At 40.0% G+C, this 25,758-nt stretch overlaps 2 protein-coding genes across 2 annotated transcripts in view; both read right to left on the bottom strand.

Annotated features, from left to right (window-relative positions):
- SLC35A1 (solute carrier family 35 member A1) overlaps window positions 1–9,882 on the bottom strand; it is a 28,786-nt gene extending 18,904 nt beyond the window's left edge. The window contains exons 1-2 of the mRNA XM_056125166.1: window positions 9,747–9,882; window positions 3,910–4,087 (exon numbers count right to left, since the gene is read on the bottom strand). Coding sequence (XP_055981141.1) covers window positions 3,910–4,087; window positions 9,747–9,762 — 194 coding nt within the window. The 5' untranslated portion in view covers window positions 9,763–9,882. The remainder of the gene's footprint in view (window positions 1–3,909; window positions 4,088–9,746) is intronic.
- Window positions 9,883–22,566: 12,684 nt separating this feature from the next.
- CFAP206 (cilia and flagella associated protein 206) overlaps window positions 22,567–25,758 on the bottom strand; it is a 28,604-nt gene continuing 25,412 nt past the window's right edge. The window contains exons 12-13 of the mRNA XM_056125162.1: window positions 25,046–25,189; window positions 22,567–22,844 (exon numbers count right to left, since the gene is read on the bottom strand). Of these exons, the coding sequence (XP_055981137.1) occupies window positions 22,614–22,844; window positions 25,046–25,189 (375 nt within the window). The 3' untranslated portion in view covers window positions 22,567–22,613. The remainder of the gene's footprint in view (window positions 22,845–25,045; window positions 25,190–25,758) is intronic.

The raw sequence follows: 25,758 nt of genomic DNA, 5'->3' as shown, positions 1-25,758 counted from the left end.
CAGTTGCTCTGCCACATCCCTGGCTCCTGTGTTTAAATTTTTTTCAAGATTCTTTACCACATATTAAGTGGTAAACATTTTAACTTTATATAAGTTAAAAAAATGTGATGCTAGGCTTTTCATTTTTCATTTTAAAGGTAACAGCAATACATGGCAAATAACTGGAATATGTTCTGGTTCTTTACAAACTTCATACCAGTAAATCCAAGACACTAAAATTCTGTGTGTGAGAGGCAGTACAGGGATGACAGCACATGTGGTCCAGCCCAGTTTGAGCCCAGCAAACACTGCTGAGGTACCCATGGTGGTCCTCAGCACTAGAGCCTGCAGCATAGCAGATCTTTGAGCCCTTGCATGGAACCACTGGCCAGTTTGCAGAGAAACACTGGGAGTGGCCCCCAGGTCTCCTGAGTGTACTTGGGAGGACCTCCCCCCCCCAAAAAAATATTTTACTGTAGCTCTTTTTTTTTTTTGAGAGGGTGAAGCAAAATAGTTTTATTGAAATTTATTTAGAAAGATATGAGGGGAGAGAAAGGAAATACAGGCTTCTCCAGAGTGGAAATAGGCAAAGATACATAAAGTAAAGTGAGATACATGCTCAAGGGAGAACAAGGGCTTGAAGAGTAAGCCCCAATGGCTTCCAGAAGGATCGTTAGTACAGTTCTTCCAAATGGGTTTTCCTGGAGTAATGGATATATAAAAATTAATCTGGTTGTTGCCACAGGAAAGCCTTGCTCTGCTGAAGGTTTTCTCATAATCTATTATAGGTTTTTCCATAATCTCTTGAATTTTTCTGTAGCTTTTCCTTTTCTGAAGGTCCACCCTTCTTCAGGTGGGTCCTTTGATTTCTGCATCTGGGTGGTGCCTCAGATTCTCTTCTTTTAAAAAAGTTTTTTAAAATTGAATCACTGTGAGATACATAGTTGCAAAATTGTTCATGATTGGGTTTCAATCATAGTTTCTCTTCTTCAAAGATCTCAGGATTTTCTTTCATTATAACTCTTCATTTAATTCATTCTTAGTGGCCTAATCATAGTCAGGTCACGTATTTTATTCAGATTTTCTATATTCTACACTGCTTTATAGAAATTATGGATTTCTTTAAATTTCCTTTCAATACTTAGAACTCCGCCCCTCTCGGAGATCCTGGCAAGCTACCAAGAGTATCCTGCCCACACAGCAAAGCCTGGCAAGCTACCCATGATGTATTCGATATGCCAAAAAACAGTAACAAGTCTCACAATGGAGACGTTACTGGTGCCCACTTGAGCAAATCGATGAACAATGGAGGACAGTGCTACAGTGCTACTTAGAACTAGTTTTCAATATTTCACTAGGTATCTTGCCCAAACTGACAACTCATCCATAATTTCATTACTGTCTTACCACATATAGACATGCAAGCTGAAGAAGCAACACAATGTCATTTTATTTCACTTTATAGCTATCAAGCTGTGACTTCATACTTTGAATTGTTTTCTTTCACTCTTTTTTTTCCTTTGGCTTTTTGGGTCACACCTGGCAATGCACAGGGGTTATTCCTGGCTCTGCACTCAGGAATTACTCCTGGCGGCACTCAGGGAACCATATGGGATGCTGGGAATCGAACTCAGGTCGGCCGCGTGCAAGGCAAACTCCCTACCTGCTGTGCTATTGCTCCAGCCCCTTTTACTCTTTCATTATCTGAGAGATTAGTATTTTCAGATGCCCTCTTAAAACTTCCTTGTTATAAACAGCAGTGAGTTTTACCAGTGTGCTTTGAATAACATTACTAACCTATTTTTCCATAAAAATTATATTATTTTAAAAGCCTAATACTTCTAACTGCATTTCACTTATTTTGTGGTTTACAAATTTTTCCAATGCTTTTCCTATTTAGAAACTATTTCTACTTTAAATGATTTGTCTTCACAGCCAAATTCTTGTTGGCCATATAACATCAAATACCAACTATCAAAATTCTGCATATCAGAATTCTTTATTTTTTCCAATTTCTAATTGTCTCTGGTCTTCGCATACTCTGCAGGTAAATATTCTTTATGCTAATGACAGAAAACAGCAATGATGATATGAATGCAGTTTTTATTTTTTTTATTTTAATTTTAATTTTTTGCTTTTTTTGGGTCACACCGGCGATGCACGGGGGTTACTCCTGGCTCTACACTCAGGAATCACCCCTGGCGGTGCTGAGGGAACAATATGGGATGCTGGGAATCAAACCCGGGTCGGCCGCATGCAAGGCAAACGCCCTACCCGCTGTGCTATTGCTCCAGCCCCAGTTTTGATTTTCTTTAGTGTTACAATAATGCCATTATTTGATTAGTCTTCTAAAATTCTGCATATTTTTGTGCTTTTATTCTAGATATAACTTTCAAAAAACTTCCAAAAACAAACTACTTATCATACCCAAACATTAAATACATGAAAAATTAAATACACACATACACACACACACACAGGAAATGCATTCAAATAAAACATCTCTTGCAAATGGATTGATGAAACACTGAGTTCAATTGCTGAGCTACAGCAACTCATTTGAGTTTTGTTCTGGGAGTTTTTTATTATCATTTTGTTTTGCCTTTTGGTGCTTTTGTTTTCATTTGCTTATTTTGTTTTGGGGTTTCTTAGTATAATACATAGCACAGCGGGTAGAGCGTTTGCCTTGCACGCAGCCAACATGGCCGACCAGAGTTCGATTCCTCCGCCCCTCTCGGAGAGCCCGGCAAGCTACCGAGAGTATTGGATATGCCAGACACAGTAACAACAAAGTCTCCAATGGAGATGTTACTGGGCCCGCTCGAGCAAATCGATGATCAACGGGAGGGCCTTGAGCAATAAACATCTATAATAATTAAAAACCAAATGAACTATGACTTACAAATTTAAAATCGTTGATTTCAGGTTTTGAAATAGTGTAGTAGTGAAAGCACATGCAGGCTCCTGACCTGGTGTGATTCTCAGCACCACCTGGTTCACCCACCCATTCCCCAGAATCGTTGGGTATAGTCCTAGAGGGCCCCCAGCACCCCTATGTAGGTCCAGATGTCTCTGGCACTACTTGGCCTAAACAGCACATCCCTAGGCCCATGTCCTGCACCTAGGCTTGGCTGCAGAGTATAGGTGATGTCCCAGACCTCCCTTGGACCACTTTGGAGGCCCACCTCCCAGCCCCACCCCTCACACACACACAAAAAAAAGAAAGAAAGCAAAATCCCAGTGAGTCAGATTAAAATTACGTCTGTCCCACTCAAGGATCTGTTCTGAATCCTCTCATACTGAAAAATTATTATCAAGTGGTATTGGTGACTCAAAGGCCAGTGCTGACATATATTACCTATGAGATATTGAGGAATCAGAGATGTACAGATAAAATGATACTTCTTACCTAAGAGGGGGTATAGATTAATAATTCATGAAGTGTCTAGCAAAGGAGACATATATGAAAATACTAACTTTACCTTTATACTCCTCTAAGTCAGAGGTCAACAAATTTTTTCCTAAGTATCAATAATAGTGTATAGGCTTGTGAGTCAGTCTTTGTTACAACAAATAGGCCTCAAGATGCATTTGAACCACAGGTCACAGTTTGCCAGTCCCTGATTTAGAAAAGAGTTCTTCAACCTTAGTACTGCTGGTAGTTGGGGCTGGAAAATTCTTTGTTCTGAAAAAAGTAATGAGCACTGTAAGATATTTAGCAACATCAGAAACTTCCACTCACCAAATACCAAGGACATCTCCCTAACTGCGATACCAAAGACCCTCTCCTTGAGAATAGAATCACCCTGGTTATAATACATTGCTCAGAAGCCATCAAATACAGACACAGCTTCAAATTCCTCACAAAGAAAATACCTTAAACAAGTGTAAAAGTAACAAGTGAACACATTAAAAGGTATTTATACTCACTTAGCTAAGATCCCCACACTCAGGAATAACTTTATAACTTCTGTGATACACACGGCTGTGGTTGAAAAGTAGAGTTCTTTGTCTGCTGTCCTGGTGTATCTTAAAGCTATGGTATATGCTGCGGCCACCAGGGTCATCACGGTAAGGCAGTACAACTTGAATAACAAACTGACATTTTCTGGAAAATAAGTGCAACAAAGATAGTATTTTTTAGGCAATATTATATATATGTGTATGTTAACATACATTGTATCTCAATGTTTTCTAACTTCAAGCAAAAACTACTTATTTTATCTTTTTTTTTTCTTGGTCACACCCGGCAATGCACAGGGGTCACTCCTGGCTCTGCACTCAGGAATTACCTCTGGCAGTGCTCAGGCGACCATATGGGATGCTGGGAATCGAACCCGGGTCAGCCACCTGCAAGGCAAACGCCCTACTCGCTGTGCTATCACTCCAGCCCCAACAAACTACTTATTTTAAACACATATTTCAATTATTTCAAAACAATGCTTTCCAATCGCATGAACACAAACACAAAACAGATGACACAGTGACTCAAGTGCAAGATTACGTGGCACACTGTTTAGTTTGAGGAGTTATAAATTATATATTTTATACATCTTTACCATGCAAACTTATGAAATCTAAGTATGAGAGCAAAATGAAGTAGTTGCAGCACTGTATATCCTAAATTTAAAGCCAACAGAGGGAAAATAAAAGTAGCAGAGATAAAAATGGGATTTAGAATAGATCTTTACCATAGAAACAAATCACCTACCTTCTCATTTCATAAATTATACAGAAAAACTATTTTATACCAATGTAGTAAGAATGAAAATGTATAAAATTTGAAATACAAGAAATACGTAAACTTACATATGCTCAATGTAAAAAGTGACTGCAAGTTTATCTAAGTAGCAGCCACCATCCAGGATCCAAAGCTGTCTCACACCTTCAAATGACAGGCTGACAGATACAGTTTTCTCTGCTTCCTCCCTATTCCCAACCCACTCAGTAGTGCCATCACCCAATGCTCTGACTGCTTCCACTCTTTATTCATCTCCCACTTGTAATTAACCAGCTCTTTTAACCTTTCAAATCTTTAGGCTCAGTGTAAGAAGAAATTAACAGCAATTCTTTTTCCCCATAAAGAAACAATAGTAAACACTTAAGGCTTTTATAGGCCAGAAAAAAAGTCAAGGTTTTCACAGGGGGTCCCTACTGGCTAAAGTGTCTGCCTCACATAATTTTCTCCCTGGGCTCAATCTCAAGTACCACCCAAATATTTAAAAAAAAATTTTAAATCAAGAGCAAAGGAGACAGCGCAAGTTATGGAGTTGAACCCCCATATCCACTACCATGTGACCCTAAAGCCCCACCCCAACACTGCCCCAAGTGTGGTCTTATATAAAAAGAGAAAAAGAAAATGTATGTTTTAAAAAAGAAATGGAAAGAACGAATAATCTGTAGGTATTTAAGTAACAAGAAAAAAACACATTTTCATATTTTTTAAAAAACATTCAAAATTCAGGGTTACTACTGAGAACAGAAATCTCTTGGGAGGGTTACAAATTTTGTCACTGGTCTTCAAAGTTAATATTCCATCAAATCAATAGCAAATATTCATCTCTAAAAACCATTCTTAGCTCCTGTGCCATACAAAAATAAGCTGCATTGGGCCAGTCTGACAACCAGGAAGAATTAGAGGTACAGGGATGACTCTGGGCTACTACATTATACCCAAGTACTTTCTTCCTTACCATTCTGGAAGCCTAACCACAATGCAAATACAGCTTTCACAGGAAAATAAGAATTTGAAACAGTTTTTAGCTATGGTACAGGAGGACTGGCTGGAGTGATAGCACAGCGGGTAGGGCGTTCGCCTTACACGCGGCCAACATGGCCAACCCAAGTTCGATTCCTCCGCCCCTCTCGGAGAGCCCGGCAAGCTACTGAGAGTATTCGATATGCCAAACACAGTAACAACAAAGTCTCCAATGGAGATGTTACTGGGCCCGCTCGAGCAAATCGACGATCAACAGGAAGGCCTTTACCTTACAGGAGGACAACAAAACTAGTATTTTAATGCTTTTTCCTGGATGTGGCAAAAAATTATTTGGAAAACAATCAATTTTTTTAAATTACATTGTCTTAATTAGGTGGGGGTCACACCCACCAATTGGCCCCCTGGCACCGTGTAATCCCATCAACGGCCAAGACTCAGAGACTATAAAACCCAGCTCCCGGAAGCTGTGAAGCTGTGACATCTTATTGTGACATCTTATTATCTCATTCCTACTTTGGACAAACTGGCAGGCTACCGAATGTAGCCTGCCCACACGGCAGAGTCTGGCAAACTCCCCGTGGCGTACCCAATATGCCAAATACCAGTAACAATGATGGGTCTCATTCTCCTAACTCTGAAAGAGCCTTGAATTTGGCACTTTTTTAAAAAATCTTGGCTAGGATGAAGGAGACGTTACTGGGGCCTGCTCGAGACAATCAACGAATAACAGGATGGTCGTGATTGTGACTGTCTTAATTAAAATGTACTATGGAACAACAGAAAAAATGGCTCTTATCTCTGCCTAGACATTCTTTCCAGAAGACCTGAGAGAGTTAAAAAAAAAGGCAGTGTTTAAGTAAAAGGAAGTAAAAGAGAACACTAAATCCTTCTTTTGTTCTAAAACTTTCCTCTTGGATGGAAACATGTTTGATTTCAAAACTAACTCACAATAACCTTAACTACAGTGGTAAGCACTTCCCTGCAGATTCTAGATCATTAATGAGCAAACTACAGCCTATTCTTTGTTTTTCACTAGTCTATAAAATAGTTTTACTTATGTAATGGTTGGGAGAAACAGTTTTTAAGTAACCTTTGTGACACAAATATTATAAGAAATTCAAGATTCAAGATTTATTAATGAAGTTTTATTAGAACACAACCACAACCCTGTTTCTGAATTGTCTGGGGTTACGTTTTCGCCTGCAACTGTATGATTGGGTGGTTATAATACAGATCAATCCAGTCTTTTACAGAAAAAAGTTTGCCAGCCTGAATCCTAAATAAGAGTTTAACACTCAGACTAAAACTACGTTATTTTAATTATTGCATAGGTTCCTGATTAAAATAACAATAAAGTGAATGTTTAAACATGAAACCAAATATTTATAGCCGACAAAAACATTCTGACCTACAAATATCATGAGCAACTTTGAGAGTCTATTTACAGAGTGATACTGTAGCACTGTCCTCCAGTTGTTCATCAATTTGCTCAAGGGGGCCCACTAATGTCTCCATTGTGAGACTTGTTACTATGTTTGGCATATCGAATATATTAAGGGTAGCTTGCCAGGCTTTGCAGGGCAGGCGAGATATTCTCGGTAGCTTGCCGGGTTCTCCAAGAGGAGCGAGGAATCAAACCCAGCTTGGCCAGCACAAGGCAAATGCCCTATATATGTATATGGAATATATTTTATATTTTATATTCTTGGCAAAAACAATGGGTTTAAATAAAAGTAACCAAATAAACTCAGATATTTGTAAAACATATAGGCTTTGGCAATAAATATTAATTTAAAGCCATATAAAGGTTTATTTTACTATAAAGGTTTATTTAAAGAAAAAAAAACCTTCAGCTTAACATTCAAATGTATTTTTTCTTCAAACCACAAATTCTTCAGTATGAAGTTTCAATGATTAGCAATTCCCTTTTTTTAGGGTGATATCAAAAGCAGTATCAATAGATTAAGTCATATATAATCCTGTAAATTTTACTGAGTATTCAAATCATACCCCAAAACAGAAATTATAAATCTAGCCAACAACTGAACTCCATTTTTGACACACTGTCATGTCTGTATTTTCCTACTTCTCACAAAGTTCCCATTATTTCTCAGGAATATTTCTACGTGGAAAAATTCCCCCAAATGAAATCTATAGTCTAAAATTAAGATTCTTTTCCATATATTAGAGAGGACATTATTTTTAATTCCTGAGACAGTGGAAATTCAGACAGTTCCAGATGAATCATTATGAAACCGAAGTTTTTTATTAGTCTTTTTGTTGTTGTTGTTGTTGTTGTTGTTGTTGAATCACCATGAGATACACAAAATTTAATCATTATTAAAGAAAACTGCAATTTTTCAAGGATTGTATTTTTCTGAGAGGCCAAAACATAACATATATGTGTTAACAATAAATCTGTAAATTTTCAGCTACTTCGGATGACTTCCGGTCTGTGATGCTTAAATTTTGCTCAATATCTTGTAGTGCCCATTCTGTTAATTACCAAAACAAATTCAACTGTTCCCTTTACTTGCTGTATTGCTACAAATCTTAAGACTAGACTAATTAGGGCTGGAAACAGCACAGCAGTAGGGCGTTTGCCTTGCATGTGACCCCGGTTGGATTCCTCCGCCCCTTTTGCGGGGTAGAGCCCTGCAAGCTACCGAGAGTATCTCCCCACCACAGCAAAGCCTGGCAAGATACCCGTGACCAGGCTAACCATGATGTATTCTATATGCCAAGCACAGTAACAAGTCTCACAATGGAGATGATACTGGGCCCCCTCGAGCAAATCCATGAACAACGGGAGGACAGTGCTATAGACTAACTAGAGGGACCGAAGCAATAGTCCAGTTGGAGTACTAGGTAATATTTCAAATAAAGTAGTTTTCGTTTGAGAGGTCTAAACTCTCAGTTCTGTGGATGTTAAGAATTCAGCTGGAGTGCTCTTGCCTTGCATACAGCCAACCAGGGTCCAATCTCTGGCACTCAGGGCCCTGCCAAGAGTGACCCCAGAGCTCAGAACCAGAAGTAAACCCTGAGCACCACCAGGTTTGGCCCGAAAACAAACAAAGGGGGACTTATTTGAAAAGGGAGAATGAGTAAGAGAAGCGTGTGCAAGACAGTGAGTGATCCAGCAGGGCTGAATGACAGGTGGAGCAGGCTACCAGGAAGAAAAACTTAGCTCCCCAAACGGAACGATTTTGTGTAAGCTGATGTGCAATATTTGCTGAACAAGGTGCTCTTTGGGGAAAGGGTGCGGTGAAAACGGATGTAGCCCGACCTCTCCCAAGACACTGTTCCGTCCTCCAGCAAGGCAGCCGCAGTCCTGACCCCAACTTCGGGCCCCCAGGGAACCGCTGAACCAGCAGCGCGTTGCGGGGCTGGAGCTCAGCCCCCTGAAAGGGCACCGGGTCCGACACGTCCTTACTGTGCGCTGCACCCCGCAGCGTGGTGGTCCTCTCCGCCCGAGTAGCACAGTCACTGTGACCCCACAAGTTGTGACCCGCTATGACACTTTCCTGGGAAGCAGCTTCCTTAAACCCTGCCTCCTGAGTCTCGCTTTCTGGGGGGCGGCAGGCACGGCCCAGGACTGTTTTTGGGGCGCTGTGACACCCGCCAGTCTCCGCTCGTTCTTTGTCCCTGGAGCACTGCCCCCACCCCCGCCCCCACCCCGTGCCATCAGCAAAAGGGGAGACGCAGAAAAAGAGGGCAGCCGCCGCGGGCACCCAGTGAGCGCGCAGAGCGGCGCTGCGCCCCCCACCCCACCTCCCCGCCGCGGGATGCGAGTGCGACCCGGGACCGACGCTGTCAGCCCCGGCCCGCGCGCATCCCGGCTCCCACCTCGCACTCCCCGCGCATCCCGGCGGCGCCGGGTCCGAGTGTCCGCCGCAGGGCTGCGCTGGCGGCCCCGCGACGCAGGTCAGACCTCGGCCGCCTGACCCCGGCTCCGCGCTCCGGAGCCAGAGCGCTGGCAGCCTCCTCGCGCCGACGCGTGCCGCCGGGAGCCCCGCGTTCGCAGGTCCCGGCAGCCCGAGCCTCTCACCTCTCGGGGCGGCCATGGTGCCCGGGCAGCTCCGCGAGACACTGACGCGCACCCTCGCCGCGCGCCCGGAGCCCGACGCCCGGGCCGCCTCCTGTGGTCATAGAGACGGGGAAGACGCGGCCTAGAGCGCCCCGCCGTCCCGCCGTCGACCCGAGCCGTGAGCCCAGAGGGCTGCTCGGGCCGCCCGGAAATGGGAAGAACCCGGACGCAACGGGGTCGAAATTAAAGGCCAGAATCGGCTCGTGAGTGCTTCGGTCTCGACTACAGGACGGGGAAAAAAAAAAAAAAGTCAGTCTGGGAACTACAACTCCCGGCAAGGGCGAGACGCGGAGTCAAAGGGGAAGGCGGAGCGGAGCCTTCTGGGAATTGTAGTTCCCGCTGTGGTAGTTGGTAGGCGGATGAAGACTTGGGTTTAAGACTTAGGGATTTGTTGTAGCTTGTGTGTGTCAAGTAGGGCATTTAAGATACCTTACTTTCTGCAACGGTTTTGGTTTCGACTTCTCTGCTCTTCCAGTACCACCTCTCATTTAAACTTGATTTTTCTGACATACTGTTCAAAAGTCTGGTCTCTGTGCCCCTGTGTCAGTCAGCCCAGCAGCCTCCAGCTTCTGTCGCAAAATCTTTCTCTAAGATGACTTTCTATAGCCTGCCTCTAAGACTTTCTTTAAGTGGCTGTTATGCTAACGTGATGGTAAGAAATACCATTTATCAGTAGATAAACTTATGGTTGGCTTATCAGCATCAGTAGAAACTTACATCCTACTAGGATCACCTTCATATGAGACAGGGCTCCCAGAGAACAGAGTTGCCCTTGTCAAGTCAGACATTTGAACCTTTTGGGAACAAAGTTGGACCTTCTCCCTACCTGGCTGATTGTGTGCTCACTGGTACTCTTTACCTCTTGCCGCGATGGGAAGTTTCCAGTTGTAGAATTGTTTTGTTCCCTACTGTGTATGTTCTTACACATTTTAGCATACATAGTTTAATCATAAACTAAATAGAAAAACTTTCAAGAACTAAAAAATATGCAGATAAAAAACTTAGACGTAAAGTTGAAATTAATTTTGTGAATTAAAATCATTCAAATATTCCATCTTTAGTACTATACTACTATTGCCTTGTACAGTTCATCTCTTCTTCTTTTTGAGTACCACTCTATGCTCCATTTATAATTTTCATTACCCACAAACTTTCTCTTCCAAACACATAAACCTTTCTCTTTTTCCTGTACAGGTACAGGTTTCTTTACCTCCAACCATGTTATGTAAAAGGTTGAAAATTGATTGACCAATCTGTAGACAAGCACCTCAGGAATGACATTGTTCTGGGGAGAGCACCACATAAAATAACAGACTTTAAAACAATTTTTTATTTTTTTTAATTTTCATTAAAGAGCCATGATTTGCAAAGTTACGGATAGTTGTGTTTTAGGCATACAATAATCCAAGACCAATTCCTCCACCGGTGTCATCTTCCATCGGCCGAGTGTTCCCAGATTTCTCCTCATCCTAACCCCACGTCACCTCCACCTGTCAACTTGTCAGGCACATTACAGTGTTTCAATGGTTGCAGATTAGATCTAAGGGTTTCAGTTCTATTGAATCTGTGTATTGGGTATATGGCTCTACCCTTCAATCATATCACTGGTATAAATGCAGCCCTATTGCCTATTAATTCATTACTTCTTGTTCTCTTCATCCTCTCTTAATTTTTTTTCCTTCTCTATCTGCCTCCTCTCTAAACACTGGGATCAAAGATGATCTAGACATCCCCCTTTTACTACATACAGTTCCTCATCCAGTAGTCTCTATTCCACAGATAAGTGAAATCATCCTGTTTGTCTTTCTTCCTCTGGCTTACTTCACTCAACATGAGATCCTCCAGTTTCAACCATGTTGCAGCAAATTGCATGATATAATCATTCCTTTCAGCTGCATAGTATTCCTTTGTGTGTATATACTACATCTTCATAATCCTTTCATATCACTGGACATGTAGGTTCATTCCATATCTTAGCTATTGTACTGAGTGCAGCAATGAATAATGGTGTACATAATGTCCTTTTGACAAAAGTAAAACTTAAGTCCTTTTTTAAAAATCCAAGTCTTATAAGAATTCTATACTTCTGAAGGTCAAAACTCCACGTCTTTTTTTTTTTTTTAAAAAGTGCAGCTTCTAAAACCTCAATAAAAGATATTACCTCTGGAAGATCACTTAATTGAAAAAAATATTATTTGGGGAGTCAGAAGTCATGGGGTCAGTGGAACCAGGAAGGGATATATGTGTGTGTGTGTGTGTATATATATATATATATATATATATATATGTGTGTGTGTGTGTGTGTGTATACACATATACATATGTGTATATATATGTGTGTATATATACACATACATATCACGGTCACAGTCCTCCCGTTGTTCATTGATTTACTCGAGCGGGCCCAGTAACATCTCCATCGTGAGACTTCTTGTTACTGTGTTTGGCATATCGAATATGTCACAGGTAGCTTGCCAGGCTTTGCTGTGCAGGTGAGATACTCTCGGTGGCTTGCCGGGCTCTCCGAGAGGGGCGGAGGAATCGAACTCGGATTGGCCATGTTGGCCGCTTGCAAGGCAAATGCCCTACCACTGTGCTATCGCTCCAGCCCACACACATATATATATATTATTTGGTCATCATGAGGAGTGAAATGAGCCAGGAGAAAAATAAATATTAGATGACCTCTCTTATACGTGGCATGTAAAGAAACAAGTCCAAGTACAAGCAATGGCCAAACAAGACAAACTCACAGATGCTGCCAACAAAACTGAAGATGTCAGAATGGAAAAGGGGGGATGATAAGGGACATACGGACAGTGGGAAGGATGTTGACAATGAGGTGATGGGTGTGGTGCAGTAGAAGTGTAAGCCAAGAAAAGCATTGATAAAATAACTATTGTAAGGTATAGCACCTCATTCTGAATTATCTTGATAAAAATAAGCATACCCTTCACTTGAAAAGTGAGTTCCTCACAGGCAAATCTTTGGTTAACAAGCAAGAGTGGGAGTTTACTGACATAATTTTCAAAACAGTTTTTTAAAGTGTATGATTTCAGAGAACAAAATTTTTCAGTGAGTGGCTTTCTCCACACACACGCCCCAGGTGTCCTCTAGGACCCTGGGATGCTTAGCATCCCTGAGCCTCTTCCTGTTCATACCCAATGCTGTGCCGATCTTCTTTCCCCCCTGGTCAGTTAATCCATCAGTATTTGAACCCAGGACTTGGCTTTCTCTGCACACCTGCCCCAGGCGCCCTCTAGGACCCTAGGACACTCAGCATCCCTGAGCCTCTTCCTGTTCGTCCCCAATGCTGCGCCAGTCTCCTTCCCCCCCCCCCCGTTGTACCCCCCCAGCCCCTAGGTACCCGTGGGGGCGTGGCCTCTTCATAAGTGGGCGTGGTCTAATTTGGGGCAGGTGGACACTCACGTGGCCGCAAGTAATCTACTCATACCCAGTAATCTCAAATAACACCTCAGTCTCCATACCTCCACACCAACATGAAGAAACAACACAAATCCCCACTATGTGGGGAGGACGATGAAGAGTCTAGAAGCCTCAGTAGATGCTACTCACCTAAGGGACCTCTCTGAAAAAGAATTCAGATATGAAGTAATGAAGATGTTCAGTGAACTCAATGAAGCTGTCAGACAGATATCCAGTAAATTGAAGGACATGAAAGAAACAATGGATCGGACAATGGAGAAAATCCAAGAGGAAATGAGAGCAGAAATTGGAAAGCTATGCACAGAAATGTCACGAATCAGAGATTTCGTAGATGAAATAAAAAATTCAGTCTGTGCCCTCAACATTAGAATGGCCACAGCTGAAGACAGAATCAGTGAGCTGGAAGATCAGCTGCACCAAGCCAACAGGCAAAAACAAACAATGGCAAGAGACCTCAAAATAGCTCTAGAGCGAATCAGAGTCCTAGGAGATGATTCCAAATGGAACAACATTAGAATCATTGGAGTATCAGAAGGTCAGGGAAACAATCCCAATGAAAAAGCCATGGCTAAACAAATCATTGCTGAAAAATTCCCAGAGCTGGAAAATGCAGCCATTCAGATTCAAGGAGCCCAAAGGGTGCCAGCTAAAAGAGACCCTAACAAAAACACTCCAAGACATATCAGAGTTAGAATGATGGATGCCGTGGATAGAGGCACAATACTGCAAGTAGCAAGGTCAAAGAAGGAAATCACATACAAAGGAGCACCCCTTACATTCACAGCAGACCTATCAGAGGAAACCCTCCATGCCTGAAGGCAATGGTGGGATATAGTAAAAAAAAAAATTCACTGAAATGAACACTTCACCAAGAATTCTCTATCCGGCAAAACGCTCACTGAAACTTAAATGTATATGCACATAATGAGAGAAAAGCTAAATATTTAAAACAACTGCTAACAGATTTTAAAGAGGACATTTCTAGCAACACAATAGTAGTCGGAGACTTCAACATGGCCTTATCACCTCTGGATAGATCAACAAGAACAAAACTCAGCAAGGAAACATTGGCTTTGAAGGAAGAAATAGAAGAGAGAGGGCTTATAGACCTACACAGGGCTCTATACCCCCAAAAGAAAGAATACTTCTCCAGTCTTTTCAGACCACGGTGCACTGAAGATAGAAGTGAATCACACAGAGACATGGAAAAACAAATCAAACACCTGGAAATTAAACAACTCATTGTTGAAAAACAAATGTGTCAGGAAGGAAGTCAAGGACAATATGAAAAGATACCTGGAAACAAATGAGAATGAAGACGCAAGCTACCAGAACCTATAGGATGCAGCTAAAGCCATGTTAAGGGGAAAATCTATAGCTCTAAAAGCAATTCTCAGGAAGGAAGAAAGGGCCCACGTAAACAACTTGACTTCACAGCTCAAGATCTTAGAAAAGGATCAACAAAAGGAGCCCAAATCAAGCAGAAGGAAAGAGATCAGAAATCAACAACATGAATACCAAAAAAAAAAATCCAAAAGATCAATGAAACCAAGAGCTGGTTCTTCAAAAAAATAAACAAGATAGATAAACCACTAGCAAGACTCACAAAGAGAGAGAGAGAACCCAAATAAACCAAATAAGAAATGAGAAGGGGGATATCACAACAGAAACCAAAGAAATTCAAAAGATCATCAGAGACTATTTAAAAATCTGTATGCCACGAAACAAGAGAACCTATAAGAAATGGACAAATTCCTGGATTCCTATAATCTCCCAAGGCTGAATCAAGAAGATCTAGAGTACCTGAATAGATCTATTAACATCAAGGAAATTGAAACTGTAATTAAAAGTCTTCCCAAAAACAAAAGCCCAGGTCCAGATTAATTCACTAGCGAATTTTTTCAAACATTTTAATGAGGACCTGTTGCCAGTTCTTCTCAAGCATTTCCAGGAAAAGGAAGAAAGAGAAACTCTCCCAAACAGTTTCTATGAAGCCCATATCTCTCTAATACCAAAATGAAACAAAGACGCCACAAGAAAAGAAAACTGCAGGCTGATATCTCTGATGAACACGGATGTGAAGGTTCTCAACAAAATACTAGCAAATAGAATTCAACAACTCATTAAAAAGATCATACACCATGACCAAGTGGGATTCATCCCAGGGGTGCAAGGATGGTTTGACATTCAGAAATCAATCCACATAATCCATTATATCAACAATAGAAAAGATAAAAAACTTATAATCATATCAATAGATGCAGAGAAAGCATTTGACAAGATATAGCACCCGTTTATGATGAAAACCCTCACCAAAATGGTATGTATAGAGAGGACTTTCCTCAATATAGTTAAAGCCATCTACCACAAGACTACAGCAAGCATCATCCTCAATGGGGAAAAACTGAGAGCCTTCCCTCTAAGATCAGGGATGAGACTAGGATGCCCATTCTCTCCACTGCTGTTCAAGATAGTACTGGAAGTACTTGCAATACCGGTTAGGCAAGAAAAAGATATTAAGGGCATTCAGGTAGGAAAGGAAGAAATCAAGCTCTCACTATTTGCCTATGATATGATACTATACTTAGAGAACTCTAAAACCTCTACCAAGAAACTCCTAGAAACAATAGACTTGTATAGTAAAGTTGCAGGCTATAAAATCAATACCCAAAAGTCCATGGCTTTCCTATACACAAATAGAGAGAAGAAAGTGACATGGAAATAACAATCCTGTTCACAATTGTGCCCCAGAAAATCAAGTACCTAGGAATCAGCTTAACTAAGGAAGTAAAAGACCTGTACAAAGAAAACTACAAAACGCTACTTCAGGAAATAAAAGAGGACACGAGGAAATGGAAAGATATCCCCTGCTCATGGATAGGAAGAATTAACATTGTCAAAATGGCAATACTTCCCAAAGCATTGTACAAATTCAATGTGATCCCTATAATGATACCCACATCCTTCTTCAAAGATATGGAGCGAACAGTCCTGAAATTCATATGAAACAATAAGCCCCCACGAATAGCTAAAGCAATTCTTGGGAAAAAGAAAATGAGAGGGATCAACCTCCCTAACTTCAAACTCTACTATAAAGCAGTAATAATTAAAACATCATGGTACTGGAACAAAGGCACAGCTGCAGACCAATGGAACAGGATCGAACATACTGACATGTCCCCCCAAACATATAATCATCAAATCTTTGATAAGGGAGCAAGAAATGTGAAGTGGAGCAAGGCAAGCCTCTTTAATAAATTGTACTGGCAAAATTGGACGGCTACATGCAAAAAAATGGGCTTATATCTCTGCCTAAAACACGTACAAAAGTAAGATCAAAATGGATTAAAGACCTCAACATCAGACCAGAATCCATGAAGTACATTGAAGACAACATTGAAGAGAACAGTATCTTCCAAGATGTCACGCCAGTGGCCAAGGAAGTGAAAACAGAGGTAGACAAATAGGACAATCTTAAACTAAGAAGCTTCTGCACCTCAAAAGAAACACTGATCAAAAAACAAAGACAGTCTACAGAATGGGAAAGGACATTCTCCCAATATTAATCCAACAAGGGGTTGATATCAAGGATATACAAAGTTCTGGTTGAACTCCACAAGAAGAAAACATCCAACCCCATCAAAATATGCAGCGATGAAATGAACAGAAAATTTCTCAAAGAAGAAATCCAAATGGCAAAAAGGCACGTGTGAAAATGCTCTACATCCTTAATCATCAGGGAGATGCAGATCAAAACAACAATGAGATATCATCTCACACCAGAGACTGGCCCACATCCAAAAGAACAAAAGCAACCAGTGTTGGCGCAGATGTGGCAACAAAGGGACCCTCCTTCCTGCTGGTGGAAATGCCGATTGGTTCAGCCCTTTTTAAAACAATATGGACGATTTTCAAAAAATTAGAAATTGAGCTCCCATTTGACCCAGCAATACAACTCTTCGAATATATCCCAGAGAGGCAAAAAAAAGTATAGTCAAAGTGACATCTGCACTTTTTTGTTCATTGCAGCAGCACTGTTTACAATAGCTAGAATCTGGGAAAAAAAAAAACTGAGTTCCCGAGAATAGATGACTGGTTAAAGAAACTTTGGTACATCTATGCAATGGAGTATGTAGCTGTCAGAAATGATGAAGTCATGAAATTTACATACAGTGGTACTACATCAAAAGTATGCTAAGCAAAATGAGTCAGAAAGAGAGGGATTGACATAGAAAGATTGCATTCATCTGGGGAACATAAAGTAACAAAATAGGAGACTAACGCCCAAGAATAGCCAAGATAAGTACCAGGAAGTTTACTTCATGGCTTGGAGGCCAGCCACATATGCTGGGGGGAAATGCAGCTCAGATAGAGAAGGGAGCACCAAATAAAGGGTGTTGGGAGGATCCTCCCAGGATGGGAGGTGCATGCTGAAAGTAGACTATAGACCAAACATGACTGCCACTCAATGCCTCTTTTGCAAACCACAGCACCCAAAAGGAGAGAGAGAGCCAAAGGGAATGCCCTACCACAGAGGCAGGGTGGGATGGGGTGGATGGGGTGTGGGAGGGATACTGGGATCAGTGGTGGTGGAGAATGGGCACTAGTGGAGGGAAAGGTACTCGATCATTGTATAACTGAAACCCAAGCACAAAAATTTGTAAGTCTACAACTATACCTCATGGTGTTTCACTAATAAAAATTAAAAATGAATTTTTTCAGTGAGTAAAATAATAGGCACTAAAAAGGGGGGTTTATTGTACTTTGTAGCTGTGGTATATCCTTGGGAGAAATATTTTTATTAACTTTGCAGCCAGCAGATGTATGTTATCCCTGCCCAATATTTATATTTTCAGTTCGATCTAATTTGTACATTCTTATGGTGGATTATTCCAAATCTTATATATTTTTGGGGGGGAGCAAAATATTTATTCATAGATCAGTCTCACCACTTACATTTTATTGAACTATTACTTATTGGACAGTTTTCTTACTCTTTTAGAGCTTATATTTAGCAAAAATAACCAAATACATATTTCTTTATTGGAGGACCATCAATAACAGATTTTATAAACACACAAGTAATTCTTAATATATGTATTACTGTGTAACTTGTTTTTTTTACATGTTAGTCTTTTTTTTTCCACCACCAAAACCCCAGTTTACCCCCCACCTCACACCCTCCCCCCACCTTTGTGGCAGATAATTTCCATATTACTTTCTCTCTACTTTGATTACATTTAATATTTCGACACCAGACCCACCATTATTATTTGGAATTTTACCCCAACACTCAGATCTGCTGAAAAGGCAACAGTAGACAATTTGTTTTCTATTAATTGGTTATGAATAACATATGATGTCATGCAGCCACAGTAGTGGCCACACGATTTTGGAATTTCAAAATTTTAACAATTAAACCTGGAGGAATTTCTGCCAAAACCTGCTGGGTTCCGAGATTTGTTCCTGAGTCTCTTGGATCATGGCCAATAAGCAGCTTGAGCAGGAGCCAGAGAAGCCATTCGTGGGTCGTGACTTGGGATCTCATTGGGGTGGGGAGGAAAGGGCTGGCTCCACCCCCATCCCACGAGGCCCTGCATGTTTCATCACTGCGGGCCCCAACCTGATTGTCCAATGGCCTCTGGAGGATGGCAGCCACTATTCCAAGTCTTTTCAAGGAAAAATGCATTGTGCTTATTTACGTATGCCTAACTTTTTTCTTTTTATGCTTCATTGGGGTAACATTGGTTTATAGCACTATATACATATCACAGATTGTTTTTCTCCTCACCATTATCTACTTACATCTATATATTCATTTATTATATATGTCTATTATAAATTATATATGTCATGTATGTGTGTGTGTGTATCCACATGCTACCCACCACCAAGTGCCCAGTTACCACCATCCATACCAATTAATTGGTTCCTCTACCTTATTAGCCCCTCCCGTATGGTAACCACCACTCTTTTGTGAGCCTAAGGGTTTAGTTTTGCTTTTGTTCATTTGATTTCTTTCTTTATATTGTAAATTGTATTTATCTTTTTCCTTCTGACTCTTGCTCTTCTGATTGTTGTTCTTTCCATAACCACCTCAGAGTCCATCCATGTTGCCAAAAATAGCAGCACTTTATTTTTTTTTATGACTGAATGTACCATATCTTTTTTTTTTTGACAGTCAATAACTGACAGTGTTAAGGCTGAAGGTTGAACATGGGCCTTCTACAGACAGAGCATTAGTGTGTACAGTCTTCTTTGCTATCTCTGGCCCTAGCACATTTTTAAAATATAACCAGTCATCATCAAGCATTTGGGATGTGTCTAGGGCTTGCATATTGTAATGGTGCTGATCATAGGGGTTCGTATACCTTTACAAGTTAATGTTTTCATAGTGTTAAGGTAAACACTCAAAAGTAGGGTTATTAAATAGTATAGTAAATATACACATATGTGTGTATATATTTTTTTAAGTAAATGTACTGTTTTCCATAGTAATTGTGACAATTTATATTTCCACTAATAACTCACTAGACTGAAATTTGAGCTGTTGTTGATCAACAATGTCCGGACTTCTATCCAGATCTGGTTAGAGTAAGAAGCAGCGATATTCAGCACATGAACCACAGGTCATTTGTCAAGAGTTCATTTATACTTCTTTAAGTAGCTATGTGGTTTTGGTTTTTCATTGTTTTTATAGTGTTCTTTGTTTATTTGGGGGCCATACCTGGAAATTCTCAGGGCTTACTTCTGGCTCTGTACTCAAACTTATCTCTTGAGAGATCTCAGGGGACTATGTGCAGAGCCAGGGATTGAACCTGGGCTGAGCATGTTCAAGTCAAGCATCTTGGGGACTGGAGCTATAGCACAGCAGGTAGGGCGTTTGCCTTGCACGCAGCCAACCAGGTTCAATTCCCAGCATCCCATATGGTCCCTTGAGCACATCCGGGAGTAATTCCTGAGTGCAGAGCCAGGAGTAACCCCTGTGCATCGCTGGGTGTGACCCAAAACAAACAAACAAAAAAAACCACACAAGCATCTTAACCCCCTGTACCATCTCTCTGACAGAAATTATTACTACTGTGTGCAATCCTACTAATGCTCCTGATTATCATTACCAGGTTACAGTTTGTGTCTCAATGCCTGTCCATTTAGGCATAAGAGCTACCTTAGTCTCTACTAGGCAGAAGAGCTACCCTAGTCTCAATTGTATAGAAGGAATTATGTCTATTAAAAGTAAAGTAAAACTACGATAAATTTATTTCATTCTTTTGGTGTGGGGGATATATCAGCTGTACTCTGGACTACACTCAGCTCTATGCTAGAAGATAGCTCCCTCAGTGCTAAGGAGACCATGCAGAACCAGGGTACAAACTCAGGCTTCTGCATGCTAAAGACACACCCTGCCCCTTGAGCTATTCATCGGCCCCATAAGAATGAATTGATTTAAAAAGTTCCAACATGGTAGCTATAATTATTAAATCATTAATAGTATCAAGGGGTAAGGTATAATAAAAACTAAATATGTACAGACAAATGTAAATATTTAGACAAAATTCTGTCCATGGGAAAGTTTATTACACTAATTTTGCTAATAAGAAATGCATCTAATAGATTTATTAGGTTAGCCATTTTACCAAATTCTCCCTGTGGATAAAATTATCAAAAATAAGTCAGTAGAACTATTGCATTTTATGACAAAAAATACAAATTGATTATGTAAATTTTAGTGAGTTGGTCTAGGAGGATAGTTAAGAGTAAATTATCACCAGTATGTAAATATTTGAGAGGACAAAGAGAAAGTATAGTAGGCAAGATACTTCCTTGTACACTGCTGATCCAGGTTCTGTGCCCAGCACTGTATGTGGTCCTCCACACTCATGAGGAGTGATCTTTGAGTACAGTGCCAGGAGTAAGCCCTGATTATAGATGGGGATGGCCCCAGCCCTTCCCATACCCCAATTAAACATTTATTTGAGCTTAATTCTCCTTTTCCTCCTTTTCCTTTTCTGGTTATAATTTCTTTTTTCTTCCCTCCAAAGCAGTCATTGATCTGCAATCTGTACTTATTTGTTCCACTTCCTGCATAACTTGCATGAATCTTTCTACTTGACTCTACTGACCTTTTCTTGCCAGTTCCCTTGTCTATTCATCTGACATGTGTGAAAACCCATAATATGCCATGCATTAATCTAGGCACTAATTGAAAGTCATAAAATTTTTAAATGGAAAAAATGAAACTAGATCTGCAATAGAGATGAAACACAAGAGATTCTCTCCTCTCTGCTAACATTGTCCAAGAGAATTTTACCATAGAAAGACTGTAAATGTATTAACTCACTTACCCTCTTGACAGCACAGTGATTTGGAAACTTTTGTCTCAATTTTTAAAAACTTTTGGACTACACCCACCAGTGCTCAGGGCTAACTTCTGGCCCTGCACTCAAGGATCACACCTGGCAGGGCTCAGGGGACCATGTGGCGTGTGGTGATCAAACATGGGTTAGCCACATGCGAGGCAAATACAATCACTATGGCCCCGCTATTACCTTAATTTTCTTGTTAAAGAAACTGCAGCAGAGAGAAACTCGGTAATATAGCTAGTATCTAGTGGAAACTTCCAAGACTGCTGGTCGGGTATTTCTAGACATTCTTTATTTTTTTCAAGTGGTTAGAAATCCAGATTTGATGTAAAGTTTAAAGGTGTAAAGAAACATTATATGGATCTTTGCTCTTAGAGTAGTATACTATATTAAATATCAATGTAATCTGGGTTAACAATTCATAGATCAAAATTTTAAAAATTATCAGGTTTTCATTTTTACTGTTTCACATTTAACATGATTTTTAAAAGTAAACTATTATAGTCAGAATATCCTTAGAATAATATCTGAAGGGAGTAATAATTTCAAATTTAATGCTACCAGTTTTTTAATAAAAAATGAACGGATAATTATTTTTATAGGAGTACTGCTATTTATTCAGCCACTGATTAGCTGATTGAATTGTGCATGAACTCCACCTTACTTTTTTTTTCATTTTTTATAATTTTATTTATTGAATCACCGTGAGACCAGTTACAAAGCTTTCGGGTCTAATGAACTGATAATTTTTCACTGTTCAATTTTAATAGGATGAAAAATGATCCATAACAAGTTTCACTTCATATTTTGCAGTGATGTAAAAGTGAAAATACATGACAAAAAATTCACCCAACCAATGAATATGGCAACCCCACAAAATGAATTAATTTTCTTGAAGACAAAAGTACTTTAACACATTTGCCATTGTTCTGAAGTTGGTGCTATCTTTTTTCTTTCTTCCTTTATTTATTTATTTATTTATTTATTGTGCTATCTTTCTTTATAACAGAGTCTCCAGCTATGTTTCATCCACCGGTCTAGTTAAATTTACCTTGACTCCTTGGGTCGGCTTTCCCTGTCCTCCTCGGAGACCAGCTATGAAAATCTGGGGCCTGGGTACTTGGGTACTGCTTTCCCTAGCACTTTGCGTGCTAGCATCCCGCGGAGGGTATACCTGGGAATAATTTTCTCTTCTCATGTGACTAAAATCAGTTTGCACAGAATGAGTAACTTTCTGACGTAAATTTGCCTAAATGAAAAAAAAGAACACACATGAAATAACACTTCTCAAAAGAAAAAAAACACTCCCCCCCAAGTGCACAAAGGAATTAGGCATAGTATTTTCTCCAAGCAGACAAACACTAAAAAATCTAGAATATAAAATATCCTTTGCCAATTCAAGACCAAGCAGAGAGTCATTGTGCTCGCAGCAGCCAACAGCTGTGAGGCCCAACTTTTCCACTTTCTGGTTTATCAGAATCAAACACTCTGCCCCATGCTTCTTTTCCCTGCCTGTTTTTTTTCTTCTTAATTTATCTCACTTTGTAAAACAAATTTATTTATTAAGTTGAATCACAGTGAGATACACAGTTACAAAGTTGTTCATGATTGGATTTCAGTCATACAATATTCCATCACCATTGCCTCCACCAATGTCCCCAGTTTCCCTCCCACCCGTCATCTCTATGGTAGGCACTGTCTTTCCCTTCCTCCCTCCTTCCTTCCCTCCCTCCTTTCCTCCCTTCCTCCCTTCCTATTCTTATGGTTTGCAATACAGATACTGAAGGGTTGTTATATATCATGTAGATCCCTTTACCTACTTTCAACACTCAGACCAGTATGACAATAATAATTGGAAATTATCATTCTTCCTTGACTTGTCTGTCAAACACAAATGGGGCCATAAAGATAGTACAATGGGTAGGGTGATTGCCTTGTACAAGGCCAACTCATATTTTATCCCCAGCACCTCATGTGCTGCACAGCTAGAGTTATCCTGAGCACAGAGCCAGAAGCAAGCCCTGAGCATCACTTGGGCATGATCCCAAAACAAAACAGACACAAGTGAAGGTGCCTGGCTCCTGGTTAAAGTAATTTCTCACTATAGCCTTTGTATTCATGGGTCAGGCTCATTTCTTCCCACATCTTATTTCAATGAGAGACGAATAAAATATATATTAAAAAGAAGTTTGCTTCATACTAGAAATAGGTTTGTTTTAAATAACAAAATATTGTTAAATAACACTACTACTACTACTATTAGTTGTTAAATAACACTACTACTACTACTATTAGTAGTAGTGTTATTTAACAATATTTTGTTAAATAACTATTAGTAGTAGTAGTAGTAATAATAATAGTAATAATAATAATAATAGAAGTAAGGAGGGAGAAATTAACTGAGTAGACCAGAGATGAGATTTTCCAATCTAGGCTTGTAGTATTAAGTGACTGAGGATGACAGAACCTTATATCTTGAGAAAATATGTTGAACAAAATTGGGGAGGTAGGAGACGAATTTTACAATATAACAGAGGTAACATTCAGCTTCTCAAAAAATAAATAAATAAAGAGGCACCATAGAGTTAGTACAGCAGATAGGGCACTTATTTTGCTCTTGGTCAGCCAGGTTTGATCCCCACCACCACATAAAGTCTTCTGAGTCTACCATGAATGATCCTTGAGTGCAGAGCCTGGATTAAGTCCTGAGCGCAGCCAGGATTAAGGTGTGCCCCCCCAAAAAATACAAGAAAGAGAAGGGTCTGAGAATGCTTTAGCACCCCACAGCATAGCACAATAGATTAAATTATACAATACATGATTAGGATAGAGAAGGATCCAGTAAGACAATGATAGTTGGAAATGATCACTCCGGGCAAGAACTGAGTGCTGAACATAGGGATATACACGATAACTTCTCGGTACCTACATTGCCAATCATAATGTCCAGAAGGAAAGAGAGTCAGAGAGAAAGAGAAAAGAAAAGTGCCTGCCAGAGAGGCAGGCTGGGTTGGGGCATGAGGGTGGGGGCAAGTTGGGAGGACTGAGGGAGGGAAACTGGGGACATGTGTGATGTACACTAGTAAAGAGGTGGGTATGGAAACATTTTATGACTGAAACCCAGTCATGAATAACCTTGAAACTTTGTATCTCATGGTACATGAGAGGAAACAACAGAGAAAGGGGAAGGGAGAGGGGGTAACAACTATTATTGTTCAAGTTATCGGCAGATATAATTTAAGATTAATTTTATGCTTCTGTATTTCTATAATATGCTTAAATGAGAAAATCTTATAATGTAAAGCTGGAAAATAATAACTGATTCTAATCATCTTTATACTAGCAAAGAATTTTTAGAAAACATTTTATATAAATAATTTAACTTACAAATTCTTTAGTAATAAAATATTAAAATTCCCCCAAATAACTATAGAAAATATTGTTACAAACCAATTTTATTGCTTTTCTTCTTAATTCCCATTCATTCCATTCATATGATCTCACAATTGTTGGTGGCAATATATGTGTATCTGTTTGTGTGCCAATTTCAGCCTTTGTAATTGGTTTTATATACTGTTTCTCAACAATTTTCATCTAAAATATATTGATCAAAATAGTAGAAAAAATAAGATTTTCTTTAACATGGAATATTTTTATAAACACCAGCTGTGAAAATAAACTCATAATTATTGAGCAAACTGTATTTCTTTTTCTGGACTAATGTTTATGGCTCTGACTGATTTTGTGAATTTAATATAGACAGAGGAAAACCTCCTCTACAAAGAAGAAAATCTAATTCTGTAGATCTCATTCATTGCCCTCTTCAGATGTGAATCCCTTTCAGATAACCTTTAAAGGCCCTCATCTGAGCCATTCTCTGCCTTACTTTATTTTTTTTATTTTTATTTATTTATTTATTTATTTATTTGCTTTTTGGGTCAGACCCAGCAATGCTCAGGGGTTACTACTGGCTTTGCACTCAGAAATTACTCCTGGCGGTGCTTGGGGGACTATATGGAATGCCGGGGATCGAACCCGGGTCGGCTGAGTGCAAGGCAAACGCCCTACCTGCTGTGCTATCACTCCGGCCCCCTCTGCCTTACTTTAAACCATTTAATAACATCAAAAACAAAGCATATAGTTATAATGTATAACTTTATATA

Source organism: Sorex fumeus, unplaced genomic scaffold, assembly GCF_029834395.1.
Source record: "Sorex fumeus unplaced genomic scaffold, SorFum_2.1 ptg000054l, whole genome shotgun sequence".
NCBI classification, from domain to species: domain Eukaryota; kingdom Metazoa; phylum Chordata; class Mammalia; order Eulipotyphla; family Soricidae; genus Sorex; species Sorex fumeus.
The sequence above is the reverse complement of the archived record's forward strand: the minus strand, read 5'-3'. Positions and strand labels throughout refer to the sequence as shown.